Source organism: Rhinoderma darwinii, chromosome 6 (genome assembly GCF_050947455.1).
Source record: "Rhinoderma darwinii isolate aRhiDar2 chromosome 6, aRhiDar2.hap1, whole genome shotgun sequence".
Lineage (NCBI taxonomy): Eukaryota > Metazoa > Chordata > Amphibia > Anura > Rhinodermatidae > Rhinoderma > Rhinoderma darwinii.
Window position 1 is genome coordinate 16,862,106 of NC_134692.1, and position 24,796 is coordinate 16,886,901.

General features: G+C 40.6%; 1 protein-coding gene across 5 annotated transcripts in view; it reads right to left on the minus strand.

Annotated features, from left to right (window-relative positions):
- LRP1B (LDL receptor related protein 1B) overlaps positions 1-24,796 on the minus strand; it is a 1,078,540-nt gene that overhangs the window by 265,275 nt on the left and 788,469 nt on the right. For all 5 annotated transcript variants that reach the window (XM_075829239.1, XM_075829241.1, XM_075829238.1 and 2 more), the window contains exons 33-35: positions 17,251-17,391; positions 3,122-3,247; positions 1,848-1,979 (exon numbers count right to left, since the gene is read on the minus strand). In XM_075829239.1, the coding sequence (XP_075685354.1) occupies positions 1,848-1,979; positions 3,122-3,247; positions 17,251-17,391 (399 nt within the window). The remainder of the gene's footprint in view (positions 1-1,847; positions 1,980-3,121; positions 3,248-17,250; positions 17,392-24,796) is intronic.

Here is a 24,796-nt window from a genome sequence, read left to right on the forward strand (position 1 = left end):
ATCCTCCGGTAGGCCCAGGCTCTGACACAATAATGACCCCAAAGGTCCAGCAGAAGATAACCCCATTTGGAGCTGATTTTAGAAACCAATCACTTGCCAATAGGGCCTATTTCTTATGGGTTGACTCAAAAATAACCTATTAGATCTTATTGATGATCTGTCCTGTGTGGGCAATGATAATAACAAAGATTACGATGCAATAATAAGTAGACGTGCACATGTTTTGGATGAATGCAGGGTGGCCCACAGAATAATTTGCAAGGGGGCCAAGTCCAACACTCACTAAGAGGCATGTGTACCTCCTGACTCAGTGAAGACTATTGATCATTTGACTTCGAAATTTCTGTCTCCTTTGTCTATATGTGACAGGTGCAAATGAAAACAATATGAATTTCCAGGAATTTGTTCAATGATTCAGCAGCTGTGTTTGATGAGAAATAAATAATACAGGGATTTTATTTTTAACCTCAACAGAGAATTTCTGCATTGCAAACAGAATGTACAATATATGATGACAGGGAGCCGTAGGTCATTCAATCTAGGTGATGATTCAGTATCTCTCTCAGTGTCAGGATAACATGCTCTTATGTCAATGATCATATTTCAAAAATGTGTCACAGAGTCTTAATGCACCATCTGATCTTTAGAAGAGAGATAAAGAGGGTGACATCTTTATTTCAAATGTTTTTTCCCTGCCTGGAATCCAAGCTCATGGCCAGTGCTTAAAGGGACCATATGCTCTAATTGGCTATGTGGAAAGGGATTGTGGCACGGTGCAAAAGTTTAATTGCACCCATATAATGTATGCCAGCTATGAGTAAGAGCCAACAGGTTTGAAACGCGTAAGCTTTCTTCACCCAGGATTTTTATCCATCTTATTTTAAATGTGTTATCAATAAAGCAGCAGTGATTTTACTACATCGTGTGCCAGACCCATTTCACTTCTACGGTTCAAACTGCTTGGACCCCCATGCTAATAATGAAGGGACCACAGCGCTTTTTAACTAACAAGATATATTGTAGATGTGAATAATAATGTGTTTCAAGTAAATTAACTTTATCATCATAATTATTATTTTTTTTTAATTTTGGAATTTCCTGTATCAACAGGGCAAATACATAAGTGCAAACTTTTTTCAAAAGTCCTCTCTCTTTGAAGTCTCAAAAAATTCTGAAAAAAATACCCCTAAAAGTATAAAACTAGCAGATTGAATAAAGTACTCTATAAACATCTAAGCACTGTCAAAACTCAGTCCTTTCAAACACCTATTAGTCCTCCAGTTGTCATCCTAACACTTCTTTTTGCTACTTTAGGATTTGGAAATTTTCTCCTTAATTCATTCTAGACATCTAAAAAAGCTATTACACACTCTGCATGGTATCATGTACATCCACGTGAAGTAAGAGGGATAAGGAAGTCTTAAATATGCATTTTAGGGTACAAAATAGACCCTAGGAATCCAATTTACAATGGTAAAAAGTCTTTGATGTAGCAGTACGGTCTGGCTATCTAGGCCTCTGTGCAGATATAATATGTTTATTTAAAGTAGAAAAAATTCAGATGCTGATCCAACTATTCCAGTTCATGATTAGGACTTAAACTTCTATGAAATAATCTACTTATACTGAAAACGCCAGGTTAACTTGCAAGGGAACTGAAGAATAGTAAATATTTTTGGGTAGAGATCCCCCGCAAGATAGGATAGGCATCTATAAAAAAAATAGCTAACCCTTCACACATTGGGAGAGATTTACGAAGTTCTATATTTTGGAATAACTTTTTTAGCTGTTCTACCTTTAGCTCATAATGCTGTTTGAAAGGGACGTAATAATGCGCCTGAATATACCTGCATGGAAATCTATGCCCACAGCAAAAGACGTTCCGGAGATGGGCATGAGTGCGTCCATTCTGTCGCTTGGATCAAGTGGAATGCCTCGAACTCCTTCATGTACCGAGTACATTAGAAACGACTCTATACCTGCACAAGAGACATAACACAGATAATAAACAATATAATATGGTGCAGATACATTTATACATTTACTTTCCTTGTTTTGTAATATTATGTTAAGTACTTTCTACCAGGTGCTCACATATGATCAAAAAAGTCCTATGCCGAAGGAATTATGTATGAGAACTGGTACAGAGATTGGCATTGGTGTTGCCTTTTACAAGTGCTCCAAAGTTTGGTAACATTTTGTAACCTTAGAGGTATTTCCAGACATTACCAAAACCCCCATAAGTTCCCCCAAATAAAAATATAACAAATATTAAAATTCTGTTCTGGTTCCCCACCACTCCATTGCTTAGATCCTGGAGTGATGAATGGTCCTCCGCGTTGTCATTATGTATGACCGGTCATTGCGACACTATGTAAACACAGGACAGGTGGGCACCTCTGGATTTAATTTTAATCCCTTTGTCATGCACCGCCCCCTTGGTCCCTGCACTGGTCATACTACAGTGTATAAGTTTTTCCTGGAATGTTCCTTTAACCTTCAAAATGGCAATTAAAAACCGGAGAGGTCACCATGAGCAGCACCATTGTTCTTATTTCCAATACTTATGACTCTTCTATGTATGTGCACTTGTATTTAATTATTTTAACACATAAGACAAGACACTTATTTGTGTTCTTAGTGGTATTGAAATACTCAAGTGTAATGGTCCTTTTGCACCGGCCCATTTTGGCCATAACAACACTAAAATGTCTCGTTGATTGGCACTTGTTTGCTCCTTTCACAAGGATAAATGTATGGGGACGAGCGCTCGTTACTACTAACGCTGGTCCCCATACATTTCTATCATGTAGGCAGCACATCCCCCTGTTTATACAGGGAAATGTGCTGCTGATAACGATAATATTCTAGGCTGCAGAAACTATATGATCAGTTGATGAACGAGTGTTTGCTCATTCATTGGCTGATCGTTGCCCTGTTTACACACGTCAAAGATCGGGAACGAGCGTTCTGTAAATACTCGTTTGCTCCATAATTGGCCCGTGTAGAGGAGCCCTAACTTGCGTAGTAATGAACTAAAACATCCTATCTGCTATCTATCAAAATGTGACCAACCCCAAATAAGAACATACAGTAAACTAAAGTGACTGGCAATGTTTACCTTGGCAGGACATGCGATTCTTTCGAAGGTTGTAGCCAACTGTGCACATGCATGTCCGAGTTGTTTCGGAAGTTGGTAAACACAGCTGGGAACATCCACCATTATTGACCTGGCAGGGATTACTACCTACAGCATAGATTGCAAAAGCAATATATTAATGTCATAAAAGAGAACACAATTATTGAAGGAATTATTCCCAAAGCTATAAGAATTCTAGACGGTTTTGACAATTCTCTAATTCATTCAGATTTATATTCCTACCCATGGGGGAGGGGGGGGGCTGCAGTAAAAAAAAATATATATAACCTAGTTTTTAAGACTGTTCACACTGAGTTTATGGCTTCCTTTAATATTGGAAGCTTTGACACTTTCCCAGATCTCCCTCTATGCAGCATTTGTGGCTTGTCTGTGTCCTGTTGGCAACTGGTATTTACCGGCCTATCTAGTAAGTATGGCCTGTTCTTGTATTTTTTTGAGTATGTGTATGTCCAACTTTTCTGTAAATTGCTTTAATGTAGGAAACAAATAGTTTTAGTGTAGGGACTCGCGAGACGGTCAGGACCCTTGACGTGGGTTGTGAGCTTGCGTATTTTGCCCAAAGTATGCACTAATACCTCATGTTTATCATGGATACTTTTTTCAGGACGCAGCCAGGCCTCGTAATGTTGGAGGGAGAATAGTGTGCCAGTGTTTGCTGTGGCGTGCAGGGCAGCCCACCTGATCCAATAGTATGGGCGTAACTAATAGGCTGTGATCCGGCAAGATACGCTACGCCGTGTGACTGGCACATTTTTTGAAACTTTGGTTGTGTACAGTGCTAACACTGAGTAGCTACTCCCCTCAAGAATAGTGGGAGTGGATATCAGTAGTTATTGCACCTGAGCCCTCTCCCTCTGTGTAGCATTTGTGGCTTGTCTGCATCCTGTTGGGAACAGGTGTTTACCTGCCCATTTAGTAAGTATGGCCTGTTTTTGTGTTTTTTTAAATTCCCAGATCTGTCACATGGCACATCAAAGCAGCGCCGTTTTGACCCCTTTGCCTTATTGTCTATTATAATGTGTATTTATCTATAATCTATTTATTATCTATTGTCTATCTCATATCTATTTATTGCCTATCTATCTATCTATCTATCTATCTATCTATCTATCTATCTATCTATCTATCTATCTATCTATCTATCTATCTATCTATCTATCTATCTATCTATCTATCTATCTCATATCTATCTATCTCATATCTATCTATCTCATATCTATCTATCTATCTATCTATCTATCTATCTATCTATCTATCTATCTATCTATCTATCTATCTATCTATCTATCTATCTATCTATCTATCTATCTATCTATCTATCTATCTGTCTATCTATCTCATATCTATCTATCTCATATCTATCTATCTCATATCTATCTATCTCATATCTATCTATCTATCTATCTATCTATCTATCTATCTATCTATCTATCTATCTATCTATCTATCTATCTATCTATCTATCTCATATCTATCTATCTATCTCATATCTATCTATCTATCTATCTATCTATCTATCTATCTATCTATCTATCTATCTATCTATCTATCTATCTATCTATCTATCTATCTATCTATCTATCTCTCTATCTCATATCTATCTATCTATCTATCTATCTATCTATCTCATATCTATCTATATCATATCTATCTATCTCATATCTATCTATCTCATATCTATCTATCTATCTATCTATCTATCTATCTATCTATCTATCTATCTATCTATCTATCTATCTATCTATCTATCTATCTATCTATCTATCTATCTATCTATCTATCTCATATCTATCTATCTATCTATCTATCTATCTATCTATCTCATATCTATCTATCTATCTATCTATCTATCTATCTATCTATCTATCTATCTATCTATCTATCTATCTATCTATCTATCTATCTATCTATCTATACAAATATCTTTAATGCTTCTTTAATTTTGAATGTGTTAAGTTGTATGTAATTTAGATGGCAGATTGAGAAAATGTTTGCTTGGAAGTATTCCGACCACAAAAGAGCATTAATTGTTCTCACTATTAAGAAGTTACATATAATTAAGAGACTTGGAGCAAGTTAATCAAAGAGGAGCTACACCGAGTGGGACCTGAATACATGGCTTTCTTATTCACACTGTGAGCCCATTCACGCAGGGATTTCATATCACAGGGAAAAGTCTCTGCTGTAGTAAAGTTTCCACGGTACAAAAACTGTCCTTGATGTTAGTTGGCATAGACTTTGATTTAAGTGAGCAGCGTAAAAGAAGATCTGGAGAAGAATATGTCTCTAAGGAGGCCTAACACGTACAGTCTACCATGCCGGCCACATATGGAGTTATTGTCTAGAATTTTGTGTTGATCTGATAATGGGCCCAATCCAGTTTTTGACAAAATAAGGTCTTATTGCTGAAAAAGATTACATAGTTGTGTAACACATGAGTGGGAATCTTACTTGCTGCCCTAGAATTGGTTTTATTACAAGATGTGGATTATATTAATGTATGTTGCAAAGAGGGTTTTTTTTAGGTTGTGCAGTGCCACACTAATATATGGGGACCCAGTTGAGAAAAGGATCAATAACAATTTTTTTGCAAGGACAGCTATTTTAAAAAAAAGATATATTTTTATTTTTATTTTTAAATCTTTTAGATTTTTTTTTTTTAAAGTTTTTTTTTGGGGAATATAGATTGGTAACCTTTCTTTAGGATAAGCCATCTATTGGTCTATGATTGGTGGGAGGCCAAGCCCCAGGACCACCTTGATCAACAGAATGTTCTTTTGAGTGCCGCAACCCCATCAACGTTTATCCAGTACTGCTGAGCTCCATTCACCCCCACGATCATCAGAATTAAGGGGCTGCATCTCTTTTTGGAGTTCCTCAGCCCCTTCAATGTTCATCTAGGCACAACAACATGAACAGAGCAGGGCCATGGTACTAGGCCCAGTCACATATAAAGACACACCTTCGTTTTGCTGATAGATGGAGTCATGGAAGTCAGAGAATCGCTAATGATGCATAGATTCCTAAAAGTCCATTTTTTTATTTCGAGTTATATGGAGAATACTTTAGGCCCTTTTCACAGCTGCCGCAAAATCCCGCCCCCCATTAATTTCAGTGGGAGTTGGACGCTTCTTTTTCCCAATATATGATTTTTTTCAGCTAGCGAGAAAAAGAAGCATCCTGTTCGATCTTTGGGCAGATTCCGCCTGAACCTTCCATTGAAGTGAATAGGAGGAGGAATCTTCCTGCCGACTCGCAACGCAAAATTCGATGTGTGACAGTTTACAGTGCAGGATTTGATAATAATAATACAATACTAAAATATAATAATGATATTAATATCTTGAAGACCATATACATAGCCTATGGCGCAGACCTGATGGCACCATATATTGACCTCTACAAGCCGATGTCTTTATGCCTTTGCTATTTTTATTTACTCCATTTACCAATTAATTAAACTTCACTAGTATTCCATATAGTATTTATCACTGTCCGCAGCTGTCCAGATAAAATAGTCTCTGACTATATAACTATGGTCTCCTTGAACAACAAATGGTCTCCCAATCCTCTTGCGATTAGTGTCATATTGACTAATGACGTGGCTAAATGTAATTGGGAATCTAGGAGAGGTAGCGATATAAGCACCTTAAACACCACTAAACTGCACATTTTTCATACTAATGGAGCTTTTAAGGTACCTGCAGTGATTCTGGTAATGGGGTTGTCTTTTATATTGATGATTTTGCCAATATTTTCTTCAGCTAAAGACGGCAATTTCACTCAATTTAAATTTACCTAACATTTTACAAGGAACTTCTAAGTAGTCGTCTATCATTAAATCCGAATATACAATTCATGGTAAGGTATTTTTACTTTGACCTTTTCCAAATCTATGTTTTTGCTTTATTTAAGGATACTTAATAAGAGTGGAATACATATAATATTTGCAAAACGGCAGGTGCAAGCCAATTACTGATGTATCAGAGCACAATTTTATAGGGCCAGCCAAACATAATGCCGGTGGCCGGTGAAGTTTTTTAAATTCATTTTTTCATTTAATGCCACGTAGTATGGAACTGTAGGTACTCCACCTGCAACTATATTGACTGAGGCCTTAGGCTGGTTGCAGATTGTGATCCAAGATTGGTTTAGTAAAAGGTGAGAATATCGCGGTCATGATGAAGTCGCTAACATGTGGCCGCATTACGGCCATCTGAAACTGGCCTAAGTCTACAGTAATGCATGAAATTCAATTTCCAGAAGCCGAAAAGCTCTCCGGTTTGTTAAATAAAATCTAACAGACAATAATGGTATGGAGTAAAGTAGAGGCCACAGGCGACAAGCCCGATATGTGACATGTGATGAATACCCCTTCTATATTTCCATGTAACTAAAGCAGGAACTCACAGCTGGATTTTCAGTTCAGAATCCTTATTACTTCACTATGTGGAGAGTATCTGCCGCCTGTCCACAGTCATGTGCAAAAATAATTGACACTGAAGAAGAACTTTGTCAGTGACTGCAGGACCACAGGCGTGACACATTTATGGATAATTTTTCTTTCTGCTGATTTTTTATTCACTAGTTTGTCTGATATTCTGGACACGTTTTCATACTTGTAATGGTAACGTTACACAGCGGAGTATACAGGACTGGATCATATATGCATTGATACATAGATATGTGCAAATCTGGGAAAATGTATTTTACAGGCGTTTCACCAATAGGCAAATTTCCTATTAGGGAGCCACATTTCCAATAGAAATTCCTACTGCAGCCTGTATTTTCTTAAATGGGGGCAATACGGCTTCGTAATAGTAAATCTACTGGTGAAACACCAACTATGTGGATTTTTATAGACGCTCTCATCTGTAATACAAGAACTCTATTATTTATATACACTGTCGAGTCCCATTATTATGAGCAGCAGCTAATATGCAGAGTAACCGCCGTGTGCAGCACGGACAGATGCTAGACCGGCGGTGAGTGACTCAATAAGGTGCTGGTAGGTTGTCTCAGGTATCTGGCGCCGTGCTGACTACAGTGCATCCCATATTTGCTGGAGGGTGTGTGGGGGAGTATCCATGGAGTGAACAAGACAATCGAGGTCCCACAGATACTCAATTGGGTTCAAGTCTGGAGAATTAGGGGAAGTACTTGGAAGTCTTGGTCGTGCTCTTCCAGCCACTGTCGGACATTTCTAGCCGTGTGACATGTCGTATTGTCTTGCTGGAAGATTCCATCTGCCCCAGGGAAGACAAACATCATGTATGGGTGGACGTGATCTGCAACAATGGATTCATACCCAAATGGGTTCAGAATCTTTCACATGGATGAGTGGCCCAGAGAATGCCATGAAAAATCCCCCAGACCATAACGCTGCCGCCACCAGCTTATGTTCTTCCAGCAATGGTTGCAGGGAGTTTGTTCTCTGATGTTTCTTGCCTAACATGACAACGTCCATCCTTTAGATGAAGAAGAAAACGTGACTCATCGGAGAAGGCAACTCTTTGCCAATCATCAGTGGTCCAATTCCGATACTGCCGTGTAAATTGAAGCCTTTTTTTCCCGAAGAACCTTTGTTAGTTTCCACCTTGGTTATTCCCAATGGTGCCATTTGTTCACTCACGATACACTTTCACCACAGCAGCACGCGAACACTTCTCAAACTGTACAGTTTTGGAAATACTACCAACCCTCGTCTGAAAGATAATAAACAACCCTTTTTGCAACTCTGATAACTCGCCTCTTTTACCCATGGCAACAACGAGGGATATGTGTTCAGACAGCCTATCACATACCTTATATACCCACCAAGCCAGCCCACGACACATCACTTCCTTCATGGACTACACGCTGCCAATGTTGAAAGTAGGAGGTGGTCATAATAATGTGACTCGACTGTGTATATATACATATATATATATATATATATATATATATATATATATATATATATATATATATATATATATATATATTACTATATTGTTTTTTTGCTAACAACCCATGGCAGCTTATTTACAAAGTAATTTTTTATATGGAAAAAATATGGACCTCATATGAATGGGTTGCCCAAGAATGGACTGGTACTGACTATAACCATATCGGGATCAGCACAAGACCATTCTCGGGGGCCGTTGGGGTCTCAGTATCTGGATTCCCAGATCCTTAATATAAGGTTTTTCCAGATCCACATCTGAACATGGAGTGATGGCCCTAAATAATGTTTAAACTGACTTTCCAGTGACTAATCAGTTGAGCAGGGACTAACTTTAGAATCGTCTTGTCTCCATCAGTAATAAGCCAATGCTCTTTAGAGCGCAAAGGGCAGAGGCGTAACTTGAAGCTCCTGGGCACAGATGCAAAATATGTAACAGGGCTTTGCAACTATTATGTCCATAGCTGTTGGACCCCCTATGGCACCAGGGCCCGGGTACGACTGCTGCCTCTGCACCCCCTATAGTTATGCCTCCCCATAGGGGATGTTGGAAATGGGGATGGCATTCTAATTTTGAAACAATATGAATGGAGAATTAAAGACTTTTTTTTACTACCAAATGTCCGAAACTGTGCCTGATAAGTAATGAAGAGGTCAATTACATAATCAGTAGGGGTGGCGGTAGTCGGACCCACAATGAACGGATATTGATGACCTACCCCTTTAATGGACTATAAGATTTATCTAACCATTGATAAATTGTAATATGAGAATTAATAGAAAGAAAGAAAGAGAACGAAAGGAAAGAACAAAATGAACAAAATAGGAAGATACAAGAGAAATAACAAAAGAGGAAGAAACAAAAGAAATAACAAAAGAAGAAGAAACTAAAGAAATATCAAAAGAAGAAATTAAAGAAGAAACTAAAGAAAGAACGAAAGAAAGAAGAAGAAACGAAAGACAGAACGAAAGAAAGAAAGGAGGAAAGAAAGAACGAACGAAAGAAGAAGAAATGAAAGAAGAAACTAAAGAAAGAACGAAAGAAGAAGAAACGAAAGAAATAACGAAAGTAGAAATGAAAGAAAGAACGAACGAAAGAAAAAAAGAACGAAAGAAAGAAAACGAAAGAAAGAGAACGAAAGAAAGGAGAGTGAGTTTTGCATTTGTAAGATAAATTCTAGAATGAGGTTTTATCCGTTAAACTTCCAGACACGTCTGACAGAAGCAGATATTGTGAGAAACTCAGCCCCCTAGTTAGAAAATATATTACTCCTATGTAGGCCAAGAAGATTAAGCTGCATCACTGCTACTAAACCTGAAATAAAGGTGATCTATATTTAAACTCTGGGAATATCTGGAACTGTTAAACCAATGTTTAAACTGGCATAGATTATGCAGACCGCAGTGGATATTTGATCTTGGATGCTCACACACTGATAATGGTCTTTAGGTTGTTGAATACAAAAATTGACGCTCTGCCAAGACTAGAGATGAGCGAACCGGGACAACCGAACCCGGTTTCGGTCCGAACTTCCGGTAAAGTTCGGTTCGCAGCGAATCCGAACTTCACCGGGTTCGGCCGAACCCGTTTTGACCGAACCCGGTCAAAAACATTATACAAATCGGCAGCCACTTATCTCTATCAATCACTGATAGAGAAAAGAGGCTGCTGATTAAAAATAAAATAAAAAGCATTTCATACGTACCCGGTCGTTGTCTTGGTGACGAGTCCCTCTTCTTCCTCCAGTCCGACCTTTTCCGACGCGGCAGCCTGTGATTGGCTGCAGAGGCCTCTGCAGCCTGTGATTGGCTGCAGAGCCCGCGGCAGCCTGTGATTGGCTGCAGCGCTCACATGGGCTGCATCGTCATCAAGGAATGTCGGGCCGGATGTCGAGAGGGACGCGTCACCAAGGCAACGGCCAGGAGACCGGACTGGAGGAAACAGAAAGTTCTCGGTAAGTATGAACGTCTTTTTTTTTACAGGTACTGTGATCGGTAGTCACTGTCCAGGGTACTGAAACAGTTACTGCCGATCAGTTAACTCTTTCAACACCCTGGACAGTGACTATTTAGGGTATGTGCACACACACTAATTACGTCCGTAAATGACGGACGTATTTCGGCCGCAAGTACCGGACCGAACACAGTGCAGGGAGCCGGGCTCCTAGCATCATAGTTATGTACGATGCTAGGAGTCCCTGCCTCTCTGCAGGACAACTGTCCCGTACTGTAATCATGTTTTCAGTACGGGACAGTAGTTCCACGGAGAGGCAGGGACTCCTAGCATCGTACATAAATATGATGCTAGGAGCCCGGCTCCCTGCAGGGTGTTCGGTCCGGTACTTGCGGCCGAAATACGTCCGTCAATTACGGACGTAATTAGTGTGTGTGCACATACCCTTACTGACGTCGCCTAGCAACGCTGCCGTAATGACGGGTGCACACATGTAGCCACCCGTCATTACGGGGCCTCATGCACACGACCATTAAAACACCCGTTATCACGGGTTGTAATTACGACCCGAAATAGCGGGCCCATAGACTTCTGTTAGCCACGGGTACCTTCCCGTTTTCTCACGGGAAGGTGCCCGTGCCGTTAAAAAGATAGAACATGTTCTATTTTTTTATTTTACGGGCCGTGCTCGTAATTACGACTCGTAACTACGAGCACGGCCGGCCGGCCACGGGCAGCCGGCCGCTTTTGTGAACCGTGCTGTCATTATAATTATAGCAGCACGGCCCGTAAAATAGAAAAATAGAACATGTTCTATTTTTTTAACGGCACGGGCACCTTCCCGTGAGAATACGGAAAGGTACCCGTGGGTAACAGAAGTCTATGAGCCCGTTATTGCGGGTCGTAATTACGACCCGCAATAACAGGTGTTTTTACGGTCGTGTGCATGATGGGAGCACGGCTCGGAAAAACGAACGGCTGCCCGTGCTCATCTCCTGAAATACTCTGTGCTGCCTTAAACTCTGTGGACAGGTCAGGATCCTGTTTCTTTTAAATGCTGCTAGGGAACCCGCTCGATCCACTATATAAGGCTACGCTACAGTGCAGCATTTAAAAGAAACAGGATCCTGACCTGTCCACAGAGTTTAAGGCAGCACAGAGTATTTCAGGAGATGAGCGTGCAGATTCAGTGCTGTTGTGAACTCTGCTCTTACCATTACGTAGCTCTCAGTCTGTTATCTCTCCTCCACTCCTGTCCTCAAGAACACCTTCACATGATTGGCAAGTCACCACGTAATGGTAAGAGCAGAGTTCACAGCAGCACAGAGTATTTCAGGAGATGAGCGTGCGGATCTTGTGCGTGGTGGTGACTTGCCAATCATGTGAACGTGTTATAGAGGACAGGAGTGGAGGAGATGTAACAGACTGAGCTACGTAATGGTAAGAACAGAGTTCACAGCAGCACAGAGTATTTCAGGAGAGGAGCGTGCAGATTCAGTGCTGCTGTGAACTCTGCTCTTACCATTACGTAGCTCAGTCTGTTACCTCTCCTCCACTCCTGTCCTCAATAACACCTTCACATGATTGGCAAGTCACCACCCCGCACAAGATCCGCACGCTCATCTCCTGAAATACTCTGTGCTGCTGTGAACTCTGCTCTTACCATTACGTGGTGACTTGCCAATCATGTGAAGGTGTTCTGGAGGACAGGAGTGGAGGAGAGGTAACAGACTGAGAGCTACGTAATGGTAAGAGCAGAGTTCGCAGCAGCACTGAATCTGCACGCTCATCTCCTGAAATACTCTGTGCTGCCTTAAACTCTATGGACAGGTCAGGATCCTGTTTCTTTTAAATGCTGCACTGTAGCGCAGCCTTATATAGTGGATCGAGCGGGTTCCCCAGCAGCATTTAAAAGAAACCGTGTTTGTGTATGTGTGTGTTTGTGTATATATGTGTGTTTGGGTATGTGACTTTGTCTGTTTTTGTTTTTATATGTGTGTTTGTGTATATATGGGTGTGTTTGTGTATATGTGTTTTGTGTATATGTTTGTGTATATATGGGTGTATTTGTGTATATGTTTGTGTGTAGATGTTTGTGTGTGTTTTTGTATGTGTGTATATGGGTGTGTGTTTGTGTATATGTGTTTGTGTATATGTGTGTTTGGGTATGTGTGTTTTTGTTTGTATATGTGTTTGTGTATATGTGTTCGTGTATGTGTGTATAACTGTGTGTGTGCGTGTGTTTGGATATGTGTGTTTTTGTTTGTATATGTGTGAGTTCGTGTATATGTGTGTGTTTGTCTGTTTATGTGTGTGTGTATATCTTGTTGTGTTTGTGTATATATGTGTGTGTCTGTGTATGGTTGTTTGTTTGTGTGTGCGTGTATATATGTGTGTAGGTGAGTAGAAGTATTGGTATTGTTCACATTGATAACTGTTTTTTTTTATGTTGTTGCAGATTTTGATGTACCGATTGGACTACATCTTCGATTCGTTGGACTACTGCGTAGATCTGCGTTTTTTCAAATTTTAATAAAATGGTTAACGAGGGTTTTGTTGGGGATTTCTTATTTCAATAAAAAAGAATTGTCTTTGTGTTTTTTTTTTCAAACTTTATTAGTGCCTAGATAATGGCAGTTGGCTGATTGACAGCGTTCATTATTAAGGCGGTACTTAGTGTTAGCCGGTGCAGAGGCTAGCACTAACCACCCATTATTACCCCGGTACCCACCACCACCAGGGGTGCCGGGAAGAGCTTGGTACGATCCAGTACCCGACCATCTGTTGTGATGGTCGGGTACTGGGGCGGCCGTAGGCTGGTATTATGAGGCTGGGAAGGGCCCAAATCAGTGGACCTTCCCACCCTTGTAATGCTAGGCTGCTGCTGCTGTGTTGTATCGGGCTGGTTATAAAAATGGGGGGGGACCCCCACGTCGTTTTTTTTTTGGAATTTAACAAATTTAGCAATAGACGGGTCCCCCACATTTTTAATAACCAGCCATATACAAGGCCGCAGCAGTCTGGCATTACATGGGTGGGAAGGGCCACTGGTTTTATCCATTCCCAGGCTAATAACACTGTGTTGTATGTGGCTGGTTATGATAAATTGGGTGGAACCCCATGTCTTTTTAAAAAAAAAAATGTAAATAAATAAATAATTTAAAAAAATGACGTGGGGTCCCCCCCACTTTTATAACCAGCCAGATACAACACAGCAGCAGCAGCCTAGCATTACAAGGGTGGGAAGGTCCACTGTTTTTGGCCCTTCCCAGCCTCATAATACCAGCCTGCGGCCGCCCCAGGGCCCGACCATCACAACAGATGGTCGGGTACTGGATCGTACCTGGCTCTTCCCGGCACCCCTGGTGGTTTTGGGTACCGGGGTAATAATGGTGGTTAGTGTTAGCCTCTGCACCGGCTAACACTAAGCCTCGCATTAGTAATGGATGTTGTCACTCAGACAGCGGCCATTACTAAAGTGGTAATAATAAAATTTGAAAAGAAAAAGACAAAGATATAGATAAAATATTTTATTGAAATAAAGCACCCCCAACACAACCCTCATTAACCATTTTATTGTAGAAAAAAAAAACGTCATCTAAGTAGTCCTCGAAACCGACGTAGTCCAAACACCAAACCTGTAAAAAAAAATAATTATGAAATAAAACATGTCGTAGGCTTAGATTCAGTTTAATGTGTGATACTGACTGTTATACCATGTATAGAAGCCTGCCGTGAAGTTGACTTAGATACAGGGCGCCAGCAGACAGTATCATACATGGCCATACATACATATATACAAATATACATACATACATATATACAAACATACATACATATATACAAGCATGCACATATATACATGCAAATATACATACATGCAAACATACACACATATATACATGCAAACTATCATACATACATGCATACACACACACATGAAAACATACATACATACAAACAAACAAACATGCAAAGATACATATATACAAGCATGCACAAATATACATGCAAACATAAATACATGCAAACATAATTACATACATGCACATATATATAAACATACATGCAAACATACATGCAAAAATAAAAACATGCAAACATACATACATGCACATATATACATACATACATGACAACATACATACAAACATACATGACAACATACATACATACATGCAAACATACATACATACATGCAAACATACATACATGCAAACATAGATACACACATGCAAACATATATACATGCAAATATACATACAAACATGCACATGTATACATACATGCCAACATACATGCAAACATACATGCACATATATACATACATACATGACAACATACATACATGCAAATATACATACATACACACATGCACATATATACATACATGCACATATATACATACATGACAACATACATACATACATGACAACATACATACATATATATATATATATACACACATGCAAATATACATACAAACATGCATACATACATGCAAACATACATTCATGCAAACACACATACATGCAAACATACATACATACAAATATACATACACACATGCACATATATACATACATGACAACATACATACATACATGACAACATACATGCAAAAATACATACATGCAAACATACATACATACATGCAAATATATACATGCAAATATACATACAAACATGCACATATATACATACATGCCAACATACATGCACAGATATACATACATACATACATGACAACATACATACATGCCAACATACATACATGCCAACATACATACATACATACATACATACATACATACATACATGCCAACATACATACATGCCCCAAAAAAATAATAATACGTTCATACTTACTTTCCTCCTGTCCGGCCTCCAGCGATGACGTTTCATTCATGTCGCCGCTGCAGCCTGTGATTGGCTGCAGAGGCGGTCACGTGGGATGAAGCGTCATCCTGACGTGCGTGACCGCCACTACAGCCTGTGATTGGCTGCAGCGGCGAAAGGGATGAAACGTCATCGCTGGAGGCCGGACAGGAGGAAAGTAAGTACGAACGTATAATTTTTATTTTTTTATTACATTTATGGTATTTTCCGCGCGCCGAGCATGTACTGTGAAGGTTGCTGAAAGAGTTAGTGCAGCCCATTAACTCTATCAGCACCCTGGACAGTAGCATGCTCGGCGCACGTAAGTGACAGGTTCGGTCAGAACTAGTTCGGTCCGAACCGAACTTTTTTGTGAAATTCGGCGAACTAGCCGAACCGAACTTTTGATAAGTTCGCTCATCTCTAGCCAAGACGTTTGTTTTTTTTCAAAGCTGCCTCATTCATTGATCTGTTGTGCTTTCTTGTGGTGTTTAAAACGCGAAACTGAATAATGCAGAATATTTATAGGCAATTATTCAAGAAATAAAGAAACAAATTGTAAGATAGATGGACTGGAGAACAGGGGTGGTATTCCTTTTTAAGCGTAGATGTCTATAGTGGTGCTTACACCTCGCCATGTGTAGGAGGGAGGTTGGTAGGTTTGTCTTCGGAATTACTCTACAAATCTGCATGGTCATATATCTTACATCCAAGGGCTGCCCATCAAGAAAACAACCTTGAAGGAAGGATACGGAGGTGTTTTTTTATGTATATTTCATAAACTAATGGCAGATATTCTCAGGGGCTGTTCATATCTACATTGGACGCTCCATTAGGGGTCTCCATCACAGATTCTACTGTTTGTGCCAGATAAAATAGTGTCTGTCAAAATGATGGAAATCGTGACGGTGACCAGGCGTCACCCATTAAATTCAATGGGGTCTGTCAAGCGCCGTTGGTTTCCGTCATGTAACAAATCACAAGCTTCCGGTATTTTTGTTGTGCTGCTCCTATGACCAGCAGAGCCATGGAAACACCGAGCGCGGATGTGAACCCCGCCTAAGGTGGAATAAAACCTATAAAATGAACGCCCAACTTTTAACATTGTTATTTTCAGACCAACATTCAGAAACTGATTCATTTTATAATAGGATTTTATCTTTTTTAGTTTTGCAAAATTCTATTTCAGGACTCGGTTTCAGATCATATCAGCTTTGGATCAAGTCAACAGGTTGCGCCAAATGGCAAACTCTCCAATACTACATCTGTATACTGACGGTTACACACCTACAAAGAGCTAATTAAAAAAAATACCTTGCTGGGCATCCTTATCGTAGAGCTTCATGTGAACAACTCCTGCAGTCTTGTTCCTCACAATTAAAATGTTCCCGCCATCTTTCTTATTGCAAGTTCCAACTTGGCCAAGGTTTTGATCAGCCCACCAGAGCTTGTTATCTGCAAAAGATTTAAAACAACTTCATATTAACCATTTGATTTCATCTTGTGTAAAAAAAAAAAAATATCAGAAAACCAAATTTTATTTGTCTATCCAAAACATATAGGTAATATAATAGATACTTCTAAAGGGGGAGCTACCTAAAATGTGTGGTGTCATATGTTAAAGGGGTTTCCCAGAATGTAACATTGTGAATGGTGGGGTTTCACCCCCTGGTAACTCTACCGATTAGCAGAAAGGAGGGTCAGTGGTGCTCAGGGTGGAGTACTACTGAACAACGCCTCTCTCAATCATGTGACTGTATCTGGTACTTGAGCTTCGCCCCAGCTCAGTCTTAGCTCAGCCCTGCTCACTTGAATGAAGCTGAGCTGCCGTACCAGAAGTAGACACGGATGGCACTGTTTTCCAACCACGGTCCCTTCAGTCTGTTGTTTAGTCAGGGTCCTGATGGTCAGATCTCCACCAATAACACAATGATGACCTATCTTAAGGAATGGAAAACTTCTTGAAAAGGGTAACACTAAACCCCTACGCGCGCTTATGCTCAGACACCTTGCCCAAAGTCCCCCATGGATACCCGAACAGTATAATGCTCCCATAGCTGCCCCCACACAGTATAATGTCCCCATAGCTGCCCCATACAGTATAATGCCGCCAATGGCTGCCCCCAAAACTTTATAATGCCACCACAGTACAATTCCCTCCATAGCTGCCCCATAGTATAATGCCCCCACACAATATAATGCCCTCCATAGCTGCCCCCACAGTATAATGTCCCCTATAGCTGTGCCCACTGTATAATGTCCCCCATAGCTGTCCCCACAGTATAATGACCCCATAGCTACCCCCACAGTATAATGCCCTCCATAGCTGCCCCATACAGTATAATGCCCCCCATAGCTGCCCCACTGTATAATGCCTCCCATAATTGCCCCACACATAGTATAATGCCGCCCCATACAAAATAGAATGCCCCACATAGCTGCCACCATTTCAGCCCCCTCCCATACCCAGTATAATACCCTAAATGAGCCTCACAGAAAAACAATAAAATAATGACTTACCTATCCCTGTTCCCACGATGAGTGGAGGAGATCCTTCTACTCCTTTGGCTTGTGCTATGAGTGACTCGGCGCAGACAGGCCCAGACACTACATCGCACCTGTCTACATTGTGCCGCCCATGGCTCACAGCACAGTGAATGCTGGAACAAGAATCTGTCAGCTCTTTGCTCCATTATTGAATTCAACTATATCTGCGTCCTGTGGACGCAGATACAGTTGGAACCGGGACCTTGGAGAGTGACTCGAAACCTCCCGGAGGTCATAACACAACCCCCCAGGAGGTCGGGACCCACAGTTTGTAATATATTGTATTGTGCTGTTTGTGTTTGCGGTGAAGACAGGAGAGGGGGCCTGTAATTGAACCCCCCCCCCTCTCTCCTCTTCACTGCAAACACAGACAGCACAATACAACACACATTGTGTTTCCTTCTTGACTGGCCTCATGTCATGGTCACATAGAACACTGAATGTGCCATGTGACCGTGACGTTTAAGGAGCCCTCAGCCCTGCCCATCCATAACTAGTGCCGGCGTCACGGCAAATAAAGAAATAAAACATTTTCACTACACGGTTAGCACTGTGTCGCAATGGGGGCCCTGTGGGCCCCTCAGGCTTTGCGGCCTTGTCGCAACTGCGACCCCTGTAGCTACGCCACTGCATTTGTCTATGGATTGGTAGCATGAGAATTGTGTTGCCCATTTTCAAGGAAAAAAATCTCAGATGTTACAAATTAAACAAAGGCTACACGGTTCTCTATCTTTCGTCTGGTGGCAACTGATCCATTTTTTGGCAAGAAATAAAAGAATGCAACATGGACTGAAAATACGGCCCTGTGAACGTTACTGTACATCTTTCTTATTCAAGATATTTTCGATTTTTGGCTCTGCAGGATCACGTTTATTGCATCTTATCAATCATTTTCACCTGCAGACCATTTAGATCCACCACTTCCTGCTCAGATTTTCCTGCCCTAAATATTTAATGGAAATGACTGATGCTTATTTGAATACCGCTAATGATGTGCAATAAATAAAGGTAAAATGAATATTCAGGCTCTCAGTGGTGATCATTTGCATAGTTAATCGCCAAGTCTTCAGGAGAAGGGTTGATGGTAGACGAGTACAAGTGAAATAAACTCAGCATAAAATGAAAGGTATGGAACCCTCTCAAACTTTGAAATAAAATACAGTGAAATGTCTCCAGAAGACCACCACTCCAGAAGACCACCACTCCAGAAGACCACCACTCCAGAAGACCACCACTCCAGAAAACCACCCCTCCAGAAAACCACCTCTCCAGAAGGTCACCACTCAAGAAGATCACCTCTCCAGAAGACTACCTTTCCAGAAGACCTCCTTTTATGTAGACCACCCTGGATCTACACTAGAGTTTCCATTATTTTTTCAATGGCCTTATTTCCTGTGTATGCTAACCTCTTCTTAGAGAGGTCCACCCCCCTGGAAGACCTTTTTACCACAATTTTGGGTGGTCCTCTTAAAGATCTATTTTTGTATATGAGGAACATTGAGTATATTGGGGATTGTGGTGAGTCATCTGAACTCAGACTAACCATAATATGACATCCATGAAGTTATTGGGCTTCTTAAGGGCACTTGAACTATTGGGTACATTGTATTATTTAGTGTGATGTTACCAGGGATGGGCATGGACAGTAGAGGGTTCCCATGTAAGAACAGAATATGGACCACTTGCTCTCGTAAAAAGTTTCTATTAAGATATCAGAGGGCCCCCTTGCCTGCTGGGCCCCTGTTGCACATACAGTAATATCTGCCACTGGAGGTTACTCAGGTAGTAAGAGGTTATCTCCAGCCAAACAACTATCTAATATTTACCATAATTGACTCAACGTGGCCTGTCTTTGATGGTATATATAGGGACAAAAAGTATCAGTATTGTTATTGGTGTATGCAAAAAAAAAAGCAAAAAAAAACAAAATACTACACTAAGTGTAGGGGATTTTTTTTTTCTATCCCTGGAGTATAACCATAGGTGGCGTATGGTACCACGAAACCTAGAGACACATTTGTTCTGGATACTCCAGGTGATAATTGTGGATTGCTTATTAAATCAGCCCTGGTGGTCTCAAGGGTATTTGTATATGAATGGATTTATCTTGAGTACTTTAGTCCTACAATTAATAAAGTTTATGTTTTATGAAGAGTTCCTATTCTGTGATACCATATATGTAGTAGTATTTTAAACTTTTGCACTTGCACCCTAAAAACCATAGGGCAATTTTTTTTGTCATTTTTTATGACAAGTTAGCAGGTTTTCCAGACCAACTGTATTTTCCAGTTCTGTCGCAAGATATTTTACAGACACTGGTAATGTTTGGTAGGACATATATTCATGTTCTACCTATATAATGCTAAATGTAGATGTAGCAGAGCTGAATGTGTAATTTAATATCTATCATCTCTTATATCTATTTAATATATCTATCAAATAAATCTATCAAATCTATCTATCTTTCTATCTATCTATCAATCTATTCTCATCTATCTATCTATATCTATCTATCTATCTATCTAATATCTATCTATCTATCTATCTATCTATCTATCTATCTATCTATCTATCTATCTATCTATCTATCTATCTATCTATCTATCTATCTATCTATCTATCTATCTATCTAATGTCTATTAACAGAATCTAATATCTATCTATCTATCTATCTATCTATCTATCTATCTATCTATCTATCTATCTATCTATCTATCTATCTATCTATCTATCTATTCCAAATACGAGGCAAAACTCCAATGTCAGTGAAACAGTGAAGATCTTTTTTTTATTTCACCAAACGCGACGTTTCAACCCTACTCAATGGGGCCTTTCTCATGCCTACATATCTAATATCTATCTATCTATCTATGAACAGTTCTATACAAAAGTTTGTGAACCCCTTGTCAAATGACATATTCTTTTGATTTTCCAAGTGAATTAAAGTTAACACAACGCCTGCAATTTAAATATGACATATTTGCACATTAAATGCATCATCAGTGTTTATTTGATATATTTATCATAGTAGAACACAATACATTTTTGCTTTGATATTTTAACAAATATCACGTACTGTCAAACACACTAAATTATGTCACAGCCCACAGAAGAAAAGTCTATTAGTATACAAAGTTTCCGTTATTACAGCCACAGGAAAAGTGCATTTCAAAGAATGTATCTACTTTCGTCCCATGGAATCGATTTCCTGACATCTTAAGAAAATATTTCTGCATTGTCCCTGTATTTCTGTTACAGTAAGTGTATTCTCTGGTTTCATTAGTTTGCAGGAAAGCTTTGCCGGGTGACACAGACAAATGTAAAACGCTACCTTTGGAGACAGGGAGTAAAGCGAGAGATGGCAGGTTAAATGAGATCACACTGACCAAGATGGATAAGAGATGGGATATTGAACTCATAATAGACCAATTATTCAGAAAGTTGGGCCAAATATCTATAGTAGCAAATAGTGATGGAATGAATAAGGCATCAGGATGTAAACCATAGGGAATCCAAGCAACGGGAAATAAAATTATGTATCCATTGTAATACAAGCGCCATACAATAGGATTGCAGAACTCTATTTTCACAGGGTTTTAATTGAATCCTGTGTTCAGGCATTGAGTAGGATAAGAATGAAATCGAGCAATATGTGACTAATTTTTACTTGACAGGAGGATGACAAGAGGAATTAGCTGTAAACAAATAAAATTATATTTTTTGAATCTACAGAAATTGCCATGGCAACAGTATAGCAGCTGGAGATTACTGCAAATCCGGGCATTTTCTTATTATCAAATATATTCTGTAATAATACTAAATTAATAAGTGTATTCGTTTTTTTTAGAAACATATTTGGCTTAAAAGAACATTCCAGGCAAAACAGATAACACTGTTTTATGCCTAGTGCAGGGCCTAAGGGGGCGGGGCATGACACAGCAATTTTCTTTGTTGCTTTTTTAATCCCTGAGCAAGCTCGTCAACTCTCACGAAACGTCTGTGAGTCAATCGGTAAAAGGGGAGATCTCACGGAAGGAAGAGATGGCAAATATCCTGTGTGCCACACATACTCACCTCTCCCTGTGCTCCTCTGCACTCTTGGGCTACACAGACGCTGACCCTAGTGCAGAGGAGTGCAGAAATGGGGAGAGGTGAGCATCTGGTCTGGGGTCTGTATAAGGGATAGTAGTCTGGTCTGGGGTCTGTATAGGGGATAGTAGTCTGGTCTGGGGGTCTGCATAAGCGATAGTAGTCTGGTCTGGGGTCTGTATAAGGGATAGTAGTCTCGTCTGGGGTCTGTATAAGGGATATTAGTCAGGTCTGGGGTTTGTAAATGGGATAGTAGTCTGGGGTATGTATACAGCGTAGGACAGGGGTCCCTTGGGCCCACCAGAGGGATAAATTCTGGGGGCCCACCCACCATCTCTACAGAATATGTGCACATCCATTTGTTATCATTGTACACACAGGACATATCGTCAATAAGACCTAATAGTTTATTAGTATTCACCCATACAAATAAACCCTAGTGGCAAGTGCTTGTCTCCCAAGTAATCTCTAAATAGGGTTGTCTTCTGCTCGGCCAATTAGGACCCATTATTGGGTCAAAGTCTGGGCCCACCAAGGATACTCTGGTGGGTCAGTCTGACCCTGTCTGTATAGGGGATAGTAGTCGGGTTTGGGGTCTCCATAAGGGATAATAGCCTTGTCTGAATTCTGTATAGGGGATAGTAGTCTGGTCTAGGGTTTATATCAAGCGGATAGTCTGTTCTAGGGTCTGTATAGGGGATAGTAGACTGGTCTGGGGTCTGTATAGGCAATAGTAGTCTGGTCTGGTGTCTATATCTAGGGGTTAGTCTGTTCTGGGGTCTGTATAAGGGTATATTAGTCAGATCTGGTGTCTATATCAAGGGGTTAGTCTGTTCTGGGGTCTAAATTTAGGGCCAGTCTGGTCTGGGGTCTGTATTAAGGGGATATTCTGTACTGGGGTCTGTATTTAGGGGGAGTCTAGTCTGGGGTCTTTATTTAGGGGGAGTCTTGTCTGCTTTATATAAGAGGCCTGGGGTGTGAAAAGGGGATGCAGCCTGTAAAAAGAGAAGTGGTCTGCAAAAACGGCTTGACTTGAGTAAAATAAAAATCTCAGTAGTAGAATCTTTCTGAGGGATATTTACAAAAGTTGGCAAGTATGTCCCTGTGTCATCTATTCTACGGCGCTGTATATCTGAGTTGGACTCATGATCACTGTTTATGCTGAGATTCATGGATAGAATATTAAAAATACAATGAAGACTGATACAGAGGGGGAAAATTAGGAGAAGGACTGAAGAAATGAAGGTGTAGGGAGGTTCTGAGCAGCAGAATAACGGTGCCGACAACTTTTCCGGTAATAACACTTTACTTCGCTCACAACGGTTCAACAGTGCTTCTTTCACTTTGGCAAGCGGACTCACTGAGGTTGGGGACGTCAATTCCACTGGAGTCCCCCTGAGAGAGGGAGCTACCCTCTATAGCCGGAATACCGGAGGACAGGAGTTATCCTTCTGTCCTACTAGTCGTGCCGTGGGTATCACGAGAACTATCCTAACCTTCCAGCACCACCATGGGCGACCTTCCACGGTATATCCTTTACCGCCCTCAGCTTGCGGCCGATACTTAGCGGGCGCCCCACGAAACACAGCCAATTTATTAGGGTGCAAGGCAGAAGTATATCTGGTCACCATTCACAATTATGTCCTTAGTCCATTGTCTCCTTGCACCTTTAACTTGCTCGCTCCCACTCTTCTGACTTTTACTCTCCAACAACTTTATATTCATGTGATCTTCAACAATAGATAAATTCACTTTTTCGTTCGTCACACGGACACAGGCTTAACTCTAATTAATCAGTACTAACGGGGTAGGAGTGGACACGGTCTCACAGGGTGCTTCTTAAGTGAGGTAACGGTCTCTGTGCATTATACACGTTTCAGTAGTTCCACATCAATGCCAATATGGCCAACTAGCAAAGGAGGATGGGGTTGTCACTTATCTCTGGGTAAGTCGTTCCAGTGGGACTCCTGATGTGGTTCCTCAGTCCTCTCCAGGTACTGTCCCTCCAGGCTGGAGTCTCTAGTACAGTCCCGACCAGCTCCTATTCCCTAAAGTGCCTTTCCTCTATGTCTCTCCTCAGCCTCCTCAGCAGCATCTCGCTCACTCGCTCTCTCCCGATTTTGCACCCTTCCTCTCCCTGCTCTTTGCTATTCCTCCCCCTGACATCATGACCCTTAGTTGCTCCGCCTCCCTAACCCCTCCTCAGTCCGACGGAACCTCGCTC